General features: G+C 33.9%; 1 protein-coding gene across 4 annotated transcripts in view; it reads right to left on the reverse strand.

Annotated features, from left to right (window-relative positions):
* LOC122798203 (sodium channel protein type 4 subunit alpha-like) overlaps window positions 1-19,110 on the reverse strand; it is a 2,607,519-nt gene that overhangs the window by 1,189,472 nt on the left and 1,398,937 nt on the right. For all 4 annotated transcript variants that reach the window (XM_044066954.1, XM_044066957.1, XM_044066953.1 and 1 more), the window contains exon 16: window positions 17,951-18,307. In XM_044066954.1, the coding sequence (XP_043922889.1) occupies window positions 17,951-18,307 (357 nt within the window). The remainder of the gene's footprint in view (window positions 1-17,950; window positions 18,308-19,110) is intronic.

A 19,110-nucleotide genomic window follows, 5' to 3' on the forward strand; every position in this document is an offset into this window, starting at 1 on the left:
AAAATCTTTGGGATGTTTGCGATTGGATGCTGACTATGGACAGATTGGATCTAGTGGTGGATGACATTATGGAGATATATGAAGAATTTAGAATAAATTCAGCACTTGAATGTAATTGTGAGAAGACTGAGAATTTGAACAGAGGCAGAATAGTAAAAAATGAGCTGACCGGAAGTAAAGAGGGGGTTAAGTATCTAGGTATAAGAGTTTAAAGGACTTTATGTCATACGGTGCAGGAAATTTACAGTGAGTTGTTGGCTCGTGTTAGTGGGCTGTTGAGTATATGGTTTAGTAACCTAATCCATTGGGGGATGAATAACTGTAGTGCACATGATGATACTAATGAATTTGGAGGGTGATATATATATATATATATATATATATATATATATATATATATATATATATACACATATATATATATATATATATATATATATATATATATATATATACACATATAGATAGCTAGATATAGATATATACATATAGATAGATATAGATATATAGATATATAGATATACATAGATATAGATATATAGATGTATTTAGGCATCTATCACATGGGGAAGATATAAATTGGGCTCAGAAGATACAGGTGAGGTGTGAGAAGTATGTATGGAATACAAGCAGTAAAACTGAAAGAACAATTAAATATGGGGAAAAAAAACAGGAGGAAGGGGAATGCCCAATTTCCAATGTATTTGAAGGCAGAGTTGTTAGTATTTGTTTTAGGAGCTCAGGAATGACAGGGTGGTGAAGACAAAATGATGAAGAGTAGGAGAGTGGTAGGTTAAAGAGGATTTTTGAGCTGTGAAAGGTAGAAAGATGTAGAGGTGAGGCATTTAGGGAGTTCAGATTAATGAGTGTATGGAATAATCCTAATGTAAAATACAAGGTAAAACTCCGAACTGGAGGACATAGAGGGAGAAGAAGGGATTTAAATAAGGTAGATGATTTGGTATATGGAATGCAAAAAAATTAGTATGGGTGGAATGACTTGGCCTGAAGGCAGAGAAATGATTACAATTTATACAAACAACAAAGATAGTTAAGGCTTGGTTAGTAAGGGCTGATATAATGTGATCAATTCAGGAGAAAATGATATCTGTTAGTAATCATAAAGGAAGTGATTTACAAGAACCTAAATGGACAAAGACATGTGCAAAGTTAGTTGTGAATAAATATGGCCAGGTGATGAAGGAATTACAAAACAGGAAGGAATGGTAGAAGGTGTAATTATATCTGAAGAGGAATGGAATGAGGTATTGAGAAGAAATGATAAATTGAAAGCCAGACTTATTATACGGATCAGCACATCACATGAGATGGTTGCACAGGTGATTCAGAACTCCCCTTCAATTACAGAAATGTTGAAAGATGGGGGAAGGGAAATGTTAGAGATGTAGATAGAAGGAGGCAGTAAATTTCTATATGTTTTGTGAGTTCCTAAGAGGTAAACATATATGGAACAGTTGTATATAGGAATAAGGATGAGTATGTGAAAAGAGGGTCTCAAAATGTTGGAAGTTCCCACTCTTGGGGTTAGATGAATAGGATGATGGGTGGAGGGAGCAGGAGAAAGTTACTATATCCGGAAGGATGTATAAGGAGTCTCATAGCTAAAGTCTGAAAGGTTCATTTAAGTTGTAGAAAAGATATGGTAATGGTCAACAATTTAAGAACATATAGGTATGCACTGGTCACCCAGAGAGATAAAAGGAGTAGAGAAAATGGAAAAGAAATGTGAGCATCCCTCTTAACTGTTGAAACAAAATGTCCAAATTTGCTTAAATTAATATTGCAATGTTGAAACTTAAAGGTTGGAATATGTATAAAAAGACAAATGTTCTGTTAAGTACTGGCAATTAAATGTTCTTCCGCGTGTACTATTATTGCACAACAAGGGTAGACAACATAAAAATAAAATTTGTTTTAGTTTTTTTGAGTGATGATGTCATTGTTTGTTTTGAAATGATCAATAAAAAGATTATAAAAAAGGAATACTTCAGGCAGAGAAAAAATAAGAAGCAAGGAGATGAACAGGACAGCCTTGTAATCACTAAGAAAGAGGTACTGGCGGGTGTGATGTAAAATACTGACCACATTCATAGCAAGAGAAAGAAACTATTTTACTGGTAACAGAGTTACTGGACAGGTATTGTCTATTAACTTGTATTACTCAGTCTGTATAACTCTGTAGGTACTTCAATTCAGCATCTTTACAAGAAGTGTAAATAATACTGGTTGCCTGTCATTTGATGCTACATCCAACATCAGTTCTTAATTTGCATATTGATTGATGAAATAATTAATTCATTAAAAATTAAACAAGCAAGAGGAAGAAAGGATATGTCACCTTAAGATTTCAGTCCCATAAACAAAAAGCAGACAGTCTGAGCTATTTTCATCATGAAGTGTGCACATATTTATTAATACCATTAAGGCAAGATATATTTAGACATGGAACAAACAATATGTATTGCATGTTTGTCCACTTTTATCCATTTAGCCTACTGTTCAGCCACCAAGTTGGTGAATTAAGGATACCCTTGCATATATCCGTCCATCTAAAACCCCTTTTCCCATTTTTACACATGGGGTCAGGGCGTCACTTCAACAGTGACAATCATCTACAGCCAAGGTTGCATACTGTTTTCAAATGGTTCTGTTAAAATACTGAGAAGTTCCATAATGTAGCCTTCAAAGATCACATTCCTGCTTCACATATATTAGATGACACAAATCAATGTAGACAATCAGGGTTAATATCTACCTTTCAAACTGTTATATTCTGACAGTTTTTTTATTTTTTATTTTATTTTTTTATTTTAAATCATAGCATATATCACTCCATATTTATTAGCAATATTCAGATTTAGGTGTACCCTTTTGGTAGTTTTGGAAGCCAGGTTTTTGCTTTGGAAGATTTACAAGAAGTTCCTATCACTTTATATTGGTTTCCACATTAACGAAATATAATTCTGGGTGGGGAGCCAAAATAGCTTTGACTACAAAGCCAGAAAAAAACATGATCCATAACTTAAAAATGAAACTGGCAGTCTTTGTTATGCAGGTAATATTTAGGTCTTTCTCTGTTTTCATGGTCATGATTTCTGATTCTGATTTCTCTGTTCTTTTTTAATTACTTGTAGCTGCATTGTGATTTCTTATGAATCTGCTTACAGATTCAAAGCAATAGCTTCCACAGTCCTTCTTATTAATGCTATTTCTGTTTAATTTTTCTAATTTTCCACAAAATAATGAGTTTAAGTGGGTAAGCTTCAGCCTTATAATACCAGAGGGGAGGTTCATATAGAAGTCACACTATGGATGTGTAATACCCTGATATTATGTTGTCATACACTAGAAATACTTTTGAAATGGAAAAATATACAAATGAACATCATGAATGCCAGCTGGTGCATGATTTGTGGAAGTCCACTGTGTATACATCAAAAACCTTCTTACCTGACATTGCCACTATAAAACAAAGCTAATATCTAGAAATCCCTGATTTCTGCAGAACCAATGCTACAAACAGCTTGGAGTAAATCCTAGTACTGTATTCATGTTCCATAATGTAAGACCGAGTACTTAGAAGGGGTACAAAATATTCATGCACAGTCAGCATATTGGGGGAGCTACGTCTACAGTTATAGACAAGCATAATATCATGTGCATACCATCAGACACTAGCAGAAAACTTTCCCAGCATGATAAATCATAAACTGATTTGCAACACTTTGGACATAGTCACAAATATAGCTCATTGTTCTATGTCCATGATGTACAACTGCAACTACTCTTAATTTAACAATTTTACATACTTTAGGCTAGTAAAACACACATATGACCTCTCAGTGCCTGGAAGTTCTATCCAAAGTAATGTCCTGTCATTTCAGTAATTCTGACATGCTGCCATTCATCTATGCATATTAGTCAAAAGGGAAGAACCAATCAATCAAATTTCATCCTGTTTACAAATAAAATATATATACAGAGTAGTAGTTGATTAATTAAATGCCAATGATTTTATTACGCCTACATCAAGAAGCCATGCAAATGAGGGTATGTTTTTGAATGTATATCACAAACGTCAAATGAAAGTCTAAAAGGATTTTTTGTTCGTGCCTGGGATCCAAAGTACACAATGTGCTTAACCAAAGGAGCTCTCACTTCCTGGTGTGGTACCGGTCCATGTGAAGTAGATTAGTGGAACCCAATCTGCTACAAATGTTAGATAACTAATATAAAATAAATAAATGAATAAACAGCTATGTTATGCTGTACTGTTGTAAAGTCTGCTAAGATTGAACCTTTCATTCATACTGGCTGTGCACATACAGTATTGGGCAATAAAGTGCAATAAAATGTTATTTGTGTACTGTGACATATGCTGAAGTTTTAATTTGTTAAATATATGCATGTGTGGGTTTTGTCACATGCATGTAAGATAGTAAAACAGGATTTAGTTCAAATCATTAAATGCCACAGTCCATTTCTTTAAAGCTCTCTCTCAATATCTAAGTATCTCTCTCTCTCTCTTATATATATATATATATATATATATACACACACACACACACACACACACACACACATGTGTGCATATATATATATATATATATATATATATATATATATATATATATATATATATATATATATATATATACACACACACACACACACACACACACACACACACACACACACACACACACACACACACACACACACACACACACACACATCTGTAAAATACCCAATATATTTCTCCCTGCCTCACACCCCCCAAAAAGTTTTGCTTCAAACATTTACATACTACTAGAATAACTGAAGAAAAATAAATGCCCATTACTAGAAGCCCATTTTGCTGATCTCAGGTTATTCAATTGAGTCAACTACTATGTAAGAACACAATTACCTAGTCTAGAGACTGGTGAAAAAGTTATAGTGGGTTTTATCTTCATGTCTAAGATGCAGTCAACATCGTGGAAAATCAGTGAAGTAGTGGCATACTTTAAAGAATGCTCACAAACCTTCAGGTTTTGTTGCAGAGTTAGTGAATCCTGTTTCATGTATCCTAACGTGACTTGACACTACATTTTAGTGGGTACTTCCCATATTGCTACTTTCATTCGTGTATGGTCTAGGTATTCTATTTGTTACTAGAAGGAAAAGTATTATTAAAATTCAAACTCATTGGCAGCACACAATACTGTAATGTTTTTCAATCAGGCATGATTTTTTTCTTTTAATTTCCATACACATTTTACAATGTTTAGCCCCTTTTCATGTAATATTTATAATCATATGATAGTTAGATTTATTATTAGACTACTGACATAACTCCCTAAGAAAAGGACAAATAATACAAAAATGAATGCATAAACTACACCTTGCACATTCTTCAGTCTCTTTTCAAAGAAATTCACAGGTCACTTAGTGTGGAAAATAAATTGACTGCTATTGTCACCTGTAAAAGGCTTTCTCATTAAAACATTGCAATCTTTTTTCTCTTATGTCCAATTACAATTCAAAAAGGGAACACTTCAACACAAATGAAAGGCTAATAAATAAATTACAAGCACAAATCACAAGTGCATACATGAATCTGTGTTAAAAAAATCTATACAGAAAGGTACACAAAAAAAGAAAAAATATATATGCAATCACAACAAGACAGCAAGTGAATAGTGCTCTCTCAATCATTTTATAACAGTAATTACACTCACAGCTGAATAGCTTTTGAAGATTCAGTCTGATATCACCAGCTTCATAATCAAAGTTCTCATTGTATGTTCAAGAGCTACTACAGACACAGAACGTTTTGGCATTGAATCTCACATATTCAACAAAATGGAAAGAGTTAAAATCTGAAAAATGACATGTAAACAAATGTTAAATAAATAAAATATAATTTGGAAAGATCTATGCTATACTCAGATGATAACTGTAATTCAGGATTTTAGACAAATTTGTCTCATAGATGTAGCGTAAAAGAAAGATTAATGAATAAGCAGGATTACTGTATTTGGACTAAATTAAAGTTCAGTGTTACAGGTAGAAAAGTTCAAGAGAGGTTGCTATTAAGTGTAGAGCATGAAGTGAAAATGTAAAGCACCATGACTGAAATTAGTGAAACATAGACAGCCTTTACAAATCTTCAACAAATGGTATCTGATAGCATAGTACAATGCAAGGGCACAGCTTTCTGTGCTAAATGGAACACAAACCATTATATAGATTGATACAAAATACTAATTGCAAATGGTTTCTGCCTAGAAGAAAATTAGAACATAAGCTAAGTCAATCATCCATCCTACCCTGGGCAAATCATAATCACACTGTTATACTGATATAATCACTTATTTTGCTGTTAAAAGTTTATTTACAACTCCACTAATGAATAAGAGAAAAATTAGTGTCACCATTCCTGTTAATAAATGTCATTAATTTAGCATTTAATAAACCACTATCATCACAATTACATTGAACAGATTGGGGAGCTAATTCATAGGGCCAAGCATTTCACTTTGCTGCAAACTTATCGACCTCTTAGAGCAAAAAACCTGGACAAAGCCTTAAATAATGGAGGACAAATGTTCAAAAATAGGGACAATTTTTAAATATTGCTCTTACAAATTTCAAATGTTGATAGAATAACAGGTTTTACATTAGCATGACTTTTCTGCATGGTATAAAGCCTGAAACTCAAATGTCTGTCATATTCTGGCTTGAATCCTAAACAATTTGCCTATGATTTGCTAAAAAAACATAACTTTATGAAAGACAGAGTAAAATTATAAGGCAAAAATCTGGACATTCTGGGAATTTCTAGAGTGTTGACAGGTAAGTTTGCTGTGTGTACTGATATAAAGATTGAGAAAATAACAATAAAATCCAAATGGGCCCTTACAATCATACTGTAGTAATGCCACATGGTTATTGTGTACTTTAAGCAGTGATACACTCATTTTCTAGTGGTAGGTATTTCGGCTTTGCCATTGCATTCAATCCCGTGAAGTAATAACACTGATAATAAGTACAAATGCATCACACTTGCTGTAGGAATTCAATGATATCTAAGGCCAGCTATAAATATGGACTTTTCCGGAACAAAATACTATAAATGGCTTATTATGTCCACACACACATACACACAAACAGAAATACACACACACACACACACACACACACACACATATATATATATATATATATATATATATATATATATATATATATATATATATATATATATATAGCTAGATAGATGTACACTAAATCTCAATACAGTAGAGTCACACTGCTGGACATCCATCTGAGCTACCAAAAACTGAAAGGGCTACAGTTTAGCATCACATCCAATGGACAGCCCACTCAGGGGTGCAGCCTTCCCCCTTATATCAGCACCAGCACTGGAAAAATAAATCAACTACTTTGTGTAAGAACAGAACCCACAGCCTTCTGTAACAAAGGAGAGTGTGCTGCTACACACACACACACACACACACACACACACACACATATATAGTATATATATATATATAGAGAGAGAGAGAGAAAAAGAGAGATGTTATATAATATTAGTGCCATAGCAAGAATGGGGCAAAGGGGACAACTGGCCCAGATGTCAAGCGTTAACGGCTGCGATTGAAAGGCTTACACTTTTTTTTTCTTTCTTTCTGCATTAAAATGCCATGCCACTCTAGAAAGGTACTTGAGTATAGTGTTTGTTTTTTTGCAAAAGCTGGAGGCTGTAGATTGGCTGAATTCCTACAGTAATCTGTTGCTTTTTATGTTTTTTTTTTTTTTTTTTTTTTTTTTTTGTTTTATGTGGATTTGGAAGGATGGCTGGCTTCATCTGAAGACTTTTTTTGCATTGTGTTGTGGACTGTGGTGTGACTGGATTACTACAATAATCCAAAGACATGGGGGGCATATTTGGTTGTATGACTATAAAAAATTTGGACAATAGTGTTTAGAAGGCATATGCCCTGTACTAGAATGCATTGAATGAGTATGGGTGTGTGTGTGTGTGTGTGTGTGTGTGTGTGTGTGTGGGGGGGGGGGGGGGGTACTTTTCAGCAGTCAAATTCACATAGCTTCTTTAAGTACCTGTTCACCTTTTAGCCTTTATAAACACCGATGGCTATACTATAGATGTTGAGAGAGAGAGAGAGAGAGAGAGAGAGAGAGAGAGAAACAAAAACAGCAGTAGCATCAAGGTAGCCAAGGGAGGCAGACAGTAAGGAAAGGCACTGCAGGAGTCTCCCACTGAGAGGACAAACCTACAGGACTTGAAATGTTGTACTATGCCAATGACTTTACAAGGCAAAACAAGTGAGAAGCACTCCTCAAGGAGTTTCTCTGTTATATATAAAGGAGAGCCAGTGTGAATGTAGTGGGGTAAAAGACAGCAAGGAAGGAAATAGCACAGAATGCTTAACTCTGCCTGTGACGTGACTCCCAAAAGGAGAAAATGTGTCAATAAAATATTTTTAACCTGGAACTGATATCACATCCTCATTATGAACATAAAAAGAAGATTGTTGAAATAATAAATCGTGAAATTATATTTGTGGAGTTTAACTGCTAGATCTCAAACAAAGGCAGAATCATGGATGACAAAATAAAATCAGAAAAACAATATTGAATGATAAAAATTATGAAACCCAAATGATACGAAAAACTTTGCTATTAAAGAACAGTAGATTAAGAAAGTTAATGCAGGAGGTAAGACCACCCCCATTTTTGCACCTCACACCTTTCTACTCAATTATACTCATACTAGTAGTTAATTATTTAAGTGAAATTTATGTCTGGTGCAACATCAATTATTTGAAATGCAAATCTAGCCACATTCTGTACAAGCAGGTAAAAAAACAAAGGACCAAGACAAGCAGCAAATCACGTAAGTGTTATGTGTTTCTGAATACCCCCCACCAGCACCCCACATATGCACCCACTCCAATCCAATTTTAATTTACTCTGAATCATGCTTTAAATGAACAGATGAAAGAACTCGAGAGTATTATTAATTTTAATTTCACAAACTATACTTTAACAATTTCTCAGTGCATCGAAAGATTAAAAACTTTACAAGTAATCAAATATTAAAATTCACTGAAATCACTTTTTCAAATTTTACAATAGCAAAATGAAAAAGAGACAGAGAGAAAAAAAACTGTTATATGATTCATCTGTTAATATAACATTAGTTCTCTGCTTCATACTAAGCTGTATAATTTTCTACTAATTTCATAATTTTGATTCAACTGCTTACCCAAAAGACGAATAAAAACAAAACAGATGACAGTAACAGAGGTGTTTTCATATCAGCCAACATAGAAAGCAAACAATTTTAAAACTGCAGGCACAGGCCAGCATGAATAGCAGCTGTTCATGCCAAAGTTTAATTGCAGATGGGTGTCAAGAGATGAAGCCTTGTCTTGGCTGCCAACTGGCATTAGTCTCTGCACATATTCAAATCTGTATCTCATACAACCACACAGCAGAAGATTAAGGACTAAAATGCACTGTTACACTTAAATGGTTAACATAAGACTGTGAATATATAGGACAGGTTCATTACTTTAGCCTTGCTCAAGTTAAGTCTTGATGATTAAATTTGTTCATATAAATATTCCACAGGGATTAGTACCACAATCCTTATCAAGAAGAAGACAGGTAAACCAAAAAGCTATGTTTCTGAATTCCAGGCTGCATGACATAGCATTAGCGTGTATGTATATATATATATATATATATATATATATATATATATATATATATATATATATATATAATGATAATGCAATAAAAAACACATTGCCTTGAGATTTACATTAGCTACCACTCTATAAACTGAATAGAAAACAAATAAGTGTATAGTCTTACAAATACAAGTGTATAGTCTTACAAATACAATGAAATGCATGGTCTGCCCATACATATGCTCTGCCAGTATCTCTGACATCAAAGGTAAGTCTTAAAGAAAGTTGCTTGTGACTGTGTACAAACAGGCTAGCAATATTCATCTGAGATGTTAATTATAATGCTGCGCTGTTTAAAATGCTATATATTGCCTTATAGAATTTTGTAGAGCTAAATGAAATAATGTTCAATCTAGCTCACAATAGCGCCAACTTCTTTTTTTTCCAATATAGCTCTAACTTCTTTTTTCTTTCTTTCAAATTAAAGGCAGATGCTCCAAATCAAGGAGATTTTTAAATCTCAATATTTGTCTAGTAAGTTAATTTATAAGACAAAATTATTAATATTAGTTTTGTAAAGAACGTAATGACATAACTTTTATGATGTGATGATTTCATGACATCAATTGCTATTGTTTTATCACAAAATCACAATTTTTGTGGGGACATGGTCAAATTTTGAGGCACAGTCAGGTATAGCTCTGAAAATATGAGATAGAGCAAAGGAAGACAGTTCACCACCTCTGGAATAAGGCTGCTGGAAGGTAAAGTGGGAAAACAGGGTTAGATACTGAGCATTGGGGTTCTTCTATCATTTCTCTGGAAGGAGGACAAGCATGATTTTTATCATATCTTTTCAGTAGTATGCAACAGACACCATCAACAAAGTGAAGGGATTAGGTGTCTGCATATATGCAGTATGTATAAAGCAAATAAACAAATATATGCATTCCTGTAACATTACCTTAAAACATTCTTTGCAGAGCTCTTCTTTACCACACTACATAAACATTCCATAGTCCCACTTTTTACTGTTTGCACCATTTGTAATGTTCTACCATCCAGCCAATACCACTCAGCACCAGTGTTTCCCCTCATTTCTTCACTCTGCTTTTACAATTACATAAAAAATATATAAAAAATGCCAAGAATGTATGGAGGGACAATAATTTTTATTATGGACAATTTTGTTGATAGCATTTTTCTCTTGTGGTGTGGCAGTGGCAGTGAACTTTCATGCTTTGTTCAGTACATAGGAAATACCACCATTTTTTTAGAATTTGATGTCCATACATCTACTCGAATAATTGAGTTTCTAGATGTAACATTACTTTTGGATAATCAAGGAAGATTTAATACATGGATACATAAAAAGTACTGTTGAAAGAACCGCCTTCTGCATAGGAAAAGTATGCATTCTGCACATGTATACCCACATATTATCAAGGGACAGTTAATTTGTAGTTCAGATTATGCACTGATGAAGAAGTATATATGAAGGAAACTGAACAGTTAGTGAAATGTCTTCATGTTCATGGTTATAGACAACAAGAGGTCCAAAAGGGATTCACGACCACTAGGAATGTGAGAAGAACAAGAGGATAACCTTACTTTTCAGAGAATGCAGCATCTGAACCAACCTGTCCCATAGCACTGCAAAACAACAGTAATAAAAGTCGCTTAAGATGCCTGCTTACATTTAGCAGTGATGTTTCACAGGTTTGTGAGATTATTAAGAAGAATTGGAGCATACTAACAATGGATGACAAAATAAAGGACATAGTGGGTGAAGTTCCAAGGTTTTGTTATAAAATAAGATGAATTTGAAGAGTCTTCTCTGTTATAAGGATGGGGTTCCACCAAAGAAAACAACCTTGAAGAATGGGACTTTTCCCTGTAGAAAATGCAATGCATGTGCTTCAATTAACAATAGTAAATCTTTTAGGCATCCTATTACTAAAAGGTTATATCAGCTGAAAACAGATTGTAACACCAAAAACATTATTTATGTAGCTACGTGCACCCTCTGTAATGGATTTTATGTTGGTAAGACTAATCGACAGTTCAAAGGTAGAATTTTATGTCATCTCAGTGACATTAGACTATTATAAAAGTGCTTTGTCTAAACATATCCAAGAGAATGTACAGCACACGTTTATATTCATGGCATTAGAATTAGTACATGATAATCCTCGGGGTGGTGATTTACATAATAAAACAAAGGTTCTGGAGAGCCGATGGACTGCTGATTTGCAGGTTAATTGTCTCCCTGGATTCAATGGGATGATTCCTTTGAAGCCACTGTTGAAAGGGAGGAGACTTCCTAAACAAAACATTTAAATTTAAATTTTAATTGGCTGCTTTTTGCTTCAAAGTGGAGGAGCAGTGGCAGTAATTCAGTATTTGATGAAAGGCAGGAAACTTCCTAGATGAATTTTAATTGGCTACTCTTTGCTTTAAAGGGGAGGAGTAATGACAGTAATGCAGGTTCTGATGAAGGGTCTATGAGTTGAAAGCACATATCCCTGTTTCTATCCCTGTATTTTTTTATGTCACTTTATTCTTTTATTAGTCAATAAATGTTTCTCTATGGTAGCCTTGCTCTGCTCATTTTCTAAATGCTTTTACAATTATCAATAATAATAAGGCTGGTGTATTAAGCACTTTTAAGTGAAAATATATTACATAATGCCAGATGAACTGTTACTTGTGATATGAACCATAGCAGCGTTTTAATTATAACTGCATGCTCTTTTTAAAACATTAAATATAAAATCCCTAGCCTCTAATTGATATATAACCATTTTTCCTGTTCTATAGAATGTCATAATTAAGAGAGTTGTTACAAAAATATCTAGTATAGTTGGACTTCTTTAAAAATAAAGTATGCTCTTCATTTGGTCCATATGACTTATCCATGGCAATTCCATGGAGGTGGGGGAGCAGTTATTATGGATTTTTATGTATGCCAGAAAAATGTTGGACTTGCTTAATGACCCCACTGCATATAGGCACATATCTAAAAATGAGATTAATACAGCATACACTACAATAGATTACTGCATGTAGGATTTAGTTCTTCAGGGGTTCATGTCCAATGAAGACATTAATTTGTTAAAGTCATTAAGCTGGTAATTCCATCGATTTTCGGAATACCAAAGGTCCATAAAGATCTGCACCCCGCCCCTTAGACCAATAGTTTCAGCAAATAAGTCAAAGACTGAACCCTTGGCTTTTTTGTGGATACATATTCCAACATTTAGTAGAGAAAGAAAAACATATTCTATGTGACTTATGGCATTCATTGCAACTGTTGAATTTTACTTGTTTTGATGAAAATGTTATTTTTATTACTATAGATGTTGTTAATCTGTTTTCCATCATCTCATACAATATTGGGTTGCAACATTTTCACAATATGTTATTAAAAGATGATTCTAAAAGTGCAAATGAGTATGTATTTTATTAGAATTCTTGGAAATGATACTAAAACAACTATATGCACTTTGATGGTGAATTTTACCATCAAGAAACAGGGGATACTATGGGAGCTAGGTGTGCTACAACATATGCCAATTTATTACTGGCCAATTGAGAGTACAACATAGTCTTTCCTTTATCCTATTTTAATAAAGTATTTGGATACTTTAGATTTTTAGATGACATCTTAATTCTGTGGACTGATCACATTGCAATTTCTGTGAATTTTTAGTTGAATTGAATGTTTCTACCAGGTTCTTAAAATTGACATATTCTTTTGGTACAGATTTGATAACTATTTAGACATTACAATTTCAAAGGACTAAGTTGAGAAAAATATATAGGAAGGAGACAAACTCTAATTCTCTGCTTAATTATAACAGCAATCATCCATTTTATCCGAAAATAAACAAATAAAATGTTGCACCTTTCTAGATTGATTTCAATGGGTGTAACTTCTGAAATGGAGCTAGAAAAATTATGTAAGATGTCTTTTGAAATAAACTATCCAGATTCATTGGTTAAAGCAGTTAAAGATGAGATAGTTATAGGTAGGAAAGCAAGTATGTTCCCATTTTAAATGTAAATATGAATACACAGATGGATGAAATTCAGCTGGTATCAAATAAGAACCATATAGATAAGATAGGTGCTATGATAATTAAGTACAACCATCAAGCACCAGCACTTTAAAGAATTCTGATTGACACATGTTTTTTTTGGAAGAGTTCAAACAAACCTTAGGTTTACAACTTAGGATCACGTACAACAGGGGCAACAATCTTAAAAATATTTTTGAAACACACAATAATGGTACTAGAAAGGAGGTTTGCCTTTCTAAAATGATGACGTGTTTTTTGCAAATATTGCAAATTCATTAATGATGGTCCTTATGCTACAATAGAAAGTTGTAACAAGACTTTAACTTGTCCAGGTTTATGTAATTGTACAACTAAAATGGTGCATATTTAGCATCATGCACTGGCTGCCCAAATTTTATACAGGTAAAACCATCAGGATGCTCAAAGAGTGAATATATGAACATGTCTACAATATTAAAAAATGTAAACATTCCAATGCACATTACAAACAGACTTTAGAATGTTCTAGTTACAAAAAACTCATATTTTTGTTATTGGTAGAGTGGTTACAACAGACAGAGGGGTGATTTTGAATGATTGCTTTAACAAAAAGAATTATATTGGCAAATACGATTAAATGTTATGAGGAAACTGGGACTGAATGACAAGCTGCCCCTTAACTGCATTCTTAGAGATGGAGCAGCAAAACTGCATTACACTTGTTTTAAAGTTGTTAAATGCATTGTTTTTATGTTGTAAAATTGCACATAATTATATATTTTATAAACAGTACTGTCTGTATTTGCTATATATCAAGTTTAGCTAAAGAAGTCCTTATTCCAATTTCTTATTGATTAATTGGAAGGTGTATTTAAGAGAGAGAAAGTCTTTTAGTTTTTATTTCTGAAGAAGCCTTCAGGTAGAAGGTGAAAACACTCAGAATATTACTATTAAACTTTTGCTGTTTTATTCGCGAGTTGTGGTTATGTTCTTTCCAGTTTTTCAAGTTTTATTGCATGAGAATATTGTCTTTTATCTTGTGCTGTGAGTGGTGTTTCGCTGGAGGAGTACAGGTGAATTCTTGAGGTGTGCAATTACTTCAGTTTTCCACAATACTTGCTCATTATTCACTTAGAGGAAATCATTTAAGTTGCTGTTGCCAGATACATTTCCTAACGATGCATTCTCCAAAATCATAGTTTTGCTTTGTTCCTTGTATTAACACACCTATTTAGCTGATCATCGCACTTCTCACATGTTGACCACTACATGGCTCATTTGATTACACGGCTTCAGAGCCGAATGACAAGGAACAGATTGTTATCACATGTGGGTCTGTTTTTAGAATATCCTTTCTAGGTGCCCTCTTCTGTAATCATCCCACAGCTATGGTTCCAACATTCACCCAGTTAGACAATTACCATTTTGCTGGAACTTTCTGCAAGCTATAACATTGCTATTCATCTTTACCATTTTGATTGAACAATCACAGTGCTAAACTCCTGTGCAAAAACATGTAAAAACATCCAGCTAATGCATGCATATATACAGTCACATGCCAGAAAGGCAATTCCAATTTAATGTTCTAGCTTCTCCTTGACTAACCTAAGATGATTTTGTGTTAAAAGTGACAGCACAATTTAATATATCTGGGCATATTCTAGTGTTAGTAGTTAATAACCCTATTCATTTTCAATATTCTTCTTCTTCTTCTTTGAAATCTGGAAATGCTAGTTTAGTACTGAAACATTTGTTATGTTCTTGAGGTCATGGCTGTGTGTTTAGGATCCATTCAATTATCTAGTCACCAGGATTATAACTAACTAAATGGCATGCCTATGAATAAATAATAAATCTGTCAAGTGCAATATATCCTGTAGCACAGGAGGTATGCATGTCCTCACTATATACCACAAAACTTCTTTGTTCAGGAATTCTATGCAAAACCAAAAAACATGGGGGGGGGGGGGGCAAAGGACCAAAATCAGGGACGTCTTCTAAATAGTAACTTAATTCACTTAAAAAGTTGATAAAACAGCATACTTTGTACCAACATACACTTTTTAATCAGTAAGAATTATGAAACTCTAATGACTGGCCTTTTCAGGGGCGGTAATCCTCAGTAATTTACCAAGAATCAAAAATGTTATAATGGGCAGGGCAAGATTATGAGACAAAATCAGAAACATTCTGCAAAATCCAAACACAGTCGTGAGGTAAGTGTATTATTTAAACTCCTAGATTAGACATCGTGGGGGGTATAAGCGTGTGTGTTGTGAAACACAGGCTAGGCAAATCACATGCAAACATGACTATGACCACATGGTATATCTCTACATTTCATGTCCCGGTATGAGGATACAGTAGCAGACACGATCTTTAGTTCATTGCTGATACTACTCTGTACAGGACCTCCATACATGGGTTCATAACCTTATTATGTATAATGTGATATGTAACTGTATTGATGAGAACAAGATGTATTAACAGCCTTTGTGTTCTGCTCTAATGAGTGTGCATTACAGTAGGTAAAGTCATGAGAATAACACACATGGTGTTACAATAACACATACACACTGATTCATTAGACCTATACGAACTTGGCGGGACAACAATAACAGCCATACTGATGACTATCAATTACCAAAGCAGTGGTGTAAACCTCCCCAAAGAATCAGCAGGCTTGCACGTACTTTCTCTCAATGTTGCCCTATTTCAGTGTAGATATGCTCACAAAACAGCAACAGAAGCATCATCAGTGCTGTGCCTTGAGTGTGCTAGTGCATAATAAGAAAAAAAATAAAAATAAAAAAAAACAGAGAAACTAGTGGTCTGTTTAATTTTAAAGCAGCCAATTTAAAATTTTAAAATTTAAAATTAATATGTTTTAAAATTAAATAATATATGTTTAAAATTAAACAATACATATATTTTGCACATCTACTTCTTAGTATTTAAAACTTGCTATGTTTAACATTGTTAAAATATTTCTAATTTTTTCACTTGTCTGTGACAAATAAAGGCTTGTTGCTCTGGAACACTACCTGGGTTTCATGATTTTTGGAAATTATTGTGAATGAGCACATCGAAGAAGTTTTAAGAGCACTAGTTTCTCTGTTTTTTATTTTTTCCTCAACACTCATGGTGGTGAGGTTGGAACTAGACAGATTCTTGTGCTTGTTCATTTTTTATCTATTTTTTTCTAGTGCATAATAAGGACTCAGCTGTCTGCTGATGATGCCAAGGTACATTGTTCTTTCACAACAACTTGCAAAACCAATCATGTGCAGAGGCACACATATTTGAGTACTCTATGATATCATGTAGTTGGCTAAATAATGCTTTTCACAGTGATGCAAAGTGTACATATATGAGCACCTTTCTAGAGAAAACAGGATGTTATGGAACCTGTCTCTTCAAGTGCTGCAAAGCAATGTTCCTGCTCATAATGTCTAATGTAATTTTTCTTATGCGAGAGAACCTTATGAATGGCTCTATGCAGGTACATGCAATATGATACAAATATATAAATATATACAAACCACTTACAAAAAAAGTCTAATAACAGTGTAACATTTTGCATTCATGCACAATAAAATACAACAGCATGATAACTTGATGTCTAAGCTCAGATATCATCTCAAATATCATTCCAAATGGCATTACATCCTATAAGTCAATATGTCTGATATCAATAACTGCATCTGTAGGCAAGGTGATAATTAGCTGTGTTGTAAGTTGCCTCTTGACTACTGAATGTATTTCTGCAAAATCAAAGTACTGAGTAATTCATTTTGCATCAAGCTGATAATTACAGATTACATAAAGTTCTACATAAGTTTCACATCATAATGTGAAGGGTTTCAGACATATACCCAATAAGATTTGAATTAACTGGTTGAAGTTATTTAAATAACATTTCCAAAGAAGATCTGCATCTCCTAATATCAGTGTTAGACTTAAAACACTTTTCATGACCTTTCATGAAAACACAAACCAGAAACAGTAACAGAGAAGTTCAATGAATTACCAAAGCAAGGGCAGTCAGAACTGTAGCATACTCATATGTCACCACTACAGTATGCATTACATAGTAATTGAATGAGTTATCATAGTGTTAAATATGACACTAAGAAAACTTGAGAAAAAAAAAGCAGAACTTACCACCAAATTTCCGATCACCATGACCAGCATGAAGACCAATAAGCACAAGGGTTGACCAGCAACTTGCATGCAGTCCCACATGGTTTCAATCCACTCCCCACAAAGCACGCGGAACACAATCAGAAATGAATGGAAGAAATCATACATATGCCAGCGTGGCAGTTCACAGTTCGTACTTATCTTGCACACACAATCCAGGTAGCTTTTCCCAAACAGCTGCATTCCTACCACAGCAAAAATGAAGACAATGATCGCCAAAACCAGAGTCAGATTACCCAATGCACCAACAGAGTTTCCAATAATTTTAATGAGGGTATTCAAGGTGGGCCATGACTTTGCTAGTTTGAAGACTCGAAGCTGCAAAAAAAAAAAAAAAAATGACAATAAGTTAAGAAAACAGATATGCTTACCCTTTGTAAAATGCAATACTCAAAACATAAGGCATGTTAATACTAATTTCCTCTTTAAATATGCATCTAGCATGCCAATTAATCTTTTTTTCATCACTTTAATATTCAGTATCAAATACAATTATGACCACCCTTAAAGAAATCTGAAATGCTTGGTAAGAACAGAAACAAAAAAGTTGTTTTAAAATTAATCTGCAAGTCTGTTCTTAAAAAAAGTACTTGTTACCATTTCAAGACTGTCATAATTTTTATGTGACTATAGGGATGCAGAGAAAGTCTGAAGGTTTGCAAAGCTCTGTTTCACCCAAGGAGCTCCCAAGGATGAAACAGTAGCATAAGCCTGAAAATCACCACTGCCACCAGACTTCAGACTCACAGTGTAACAGTAAAGCAGGCCACAGCCGGCAGCATCCCAAGGGTTTGAAGAGAGTCACCCACTTACAAGGAGATGTTGTAGGACATGTGATTATGTTGTAGATTAACAAGCAGAGAAATAATACAGAGCAGGGTGTCTATTGCTAATATTTAAATGTCACAATGAACGCATAAGAAAGACATGGCAGAACGGAGTCTGTTTCTGAGTAACTGAAAGATTAATACCAAACTTCCCTGTAATTAGGAAAACAGAATAAAGGCAAAATATATGAGTCAATGTCACAATAAAACCACCTTTTATTCCCAAGTAAAGGATGCATTTGGAAACACATGCCCCTTCACTTTTTTCTAAATGCTATTTTCCAAAGTTTGGCT

Source organism: Protopterus annectens, chromosome 3.part1 (genome assembly GCF_019279795.1).
Source record: "Protopterus annectens isolate FY-2018-M chromosome 3.part1, PAN1.0, whole genome shotgun sequence".
Taxonomy (NCBI): Eukaryota; Metazoa; Chordata; order Ceratodontiformes; family Protopteridae; genus Protopterus; species Protopterus annectens.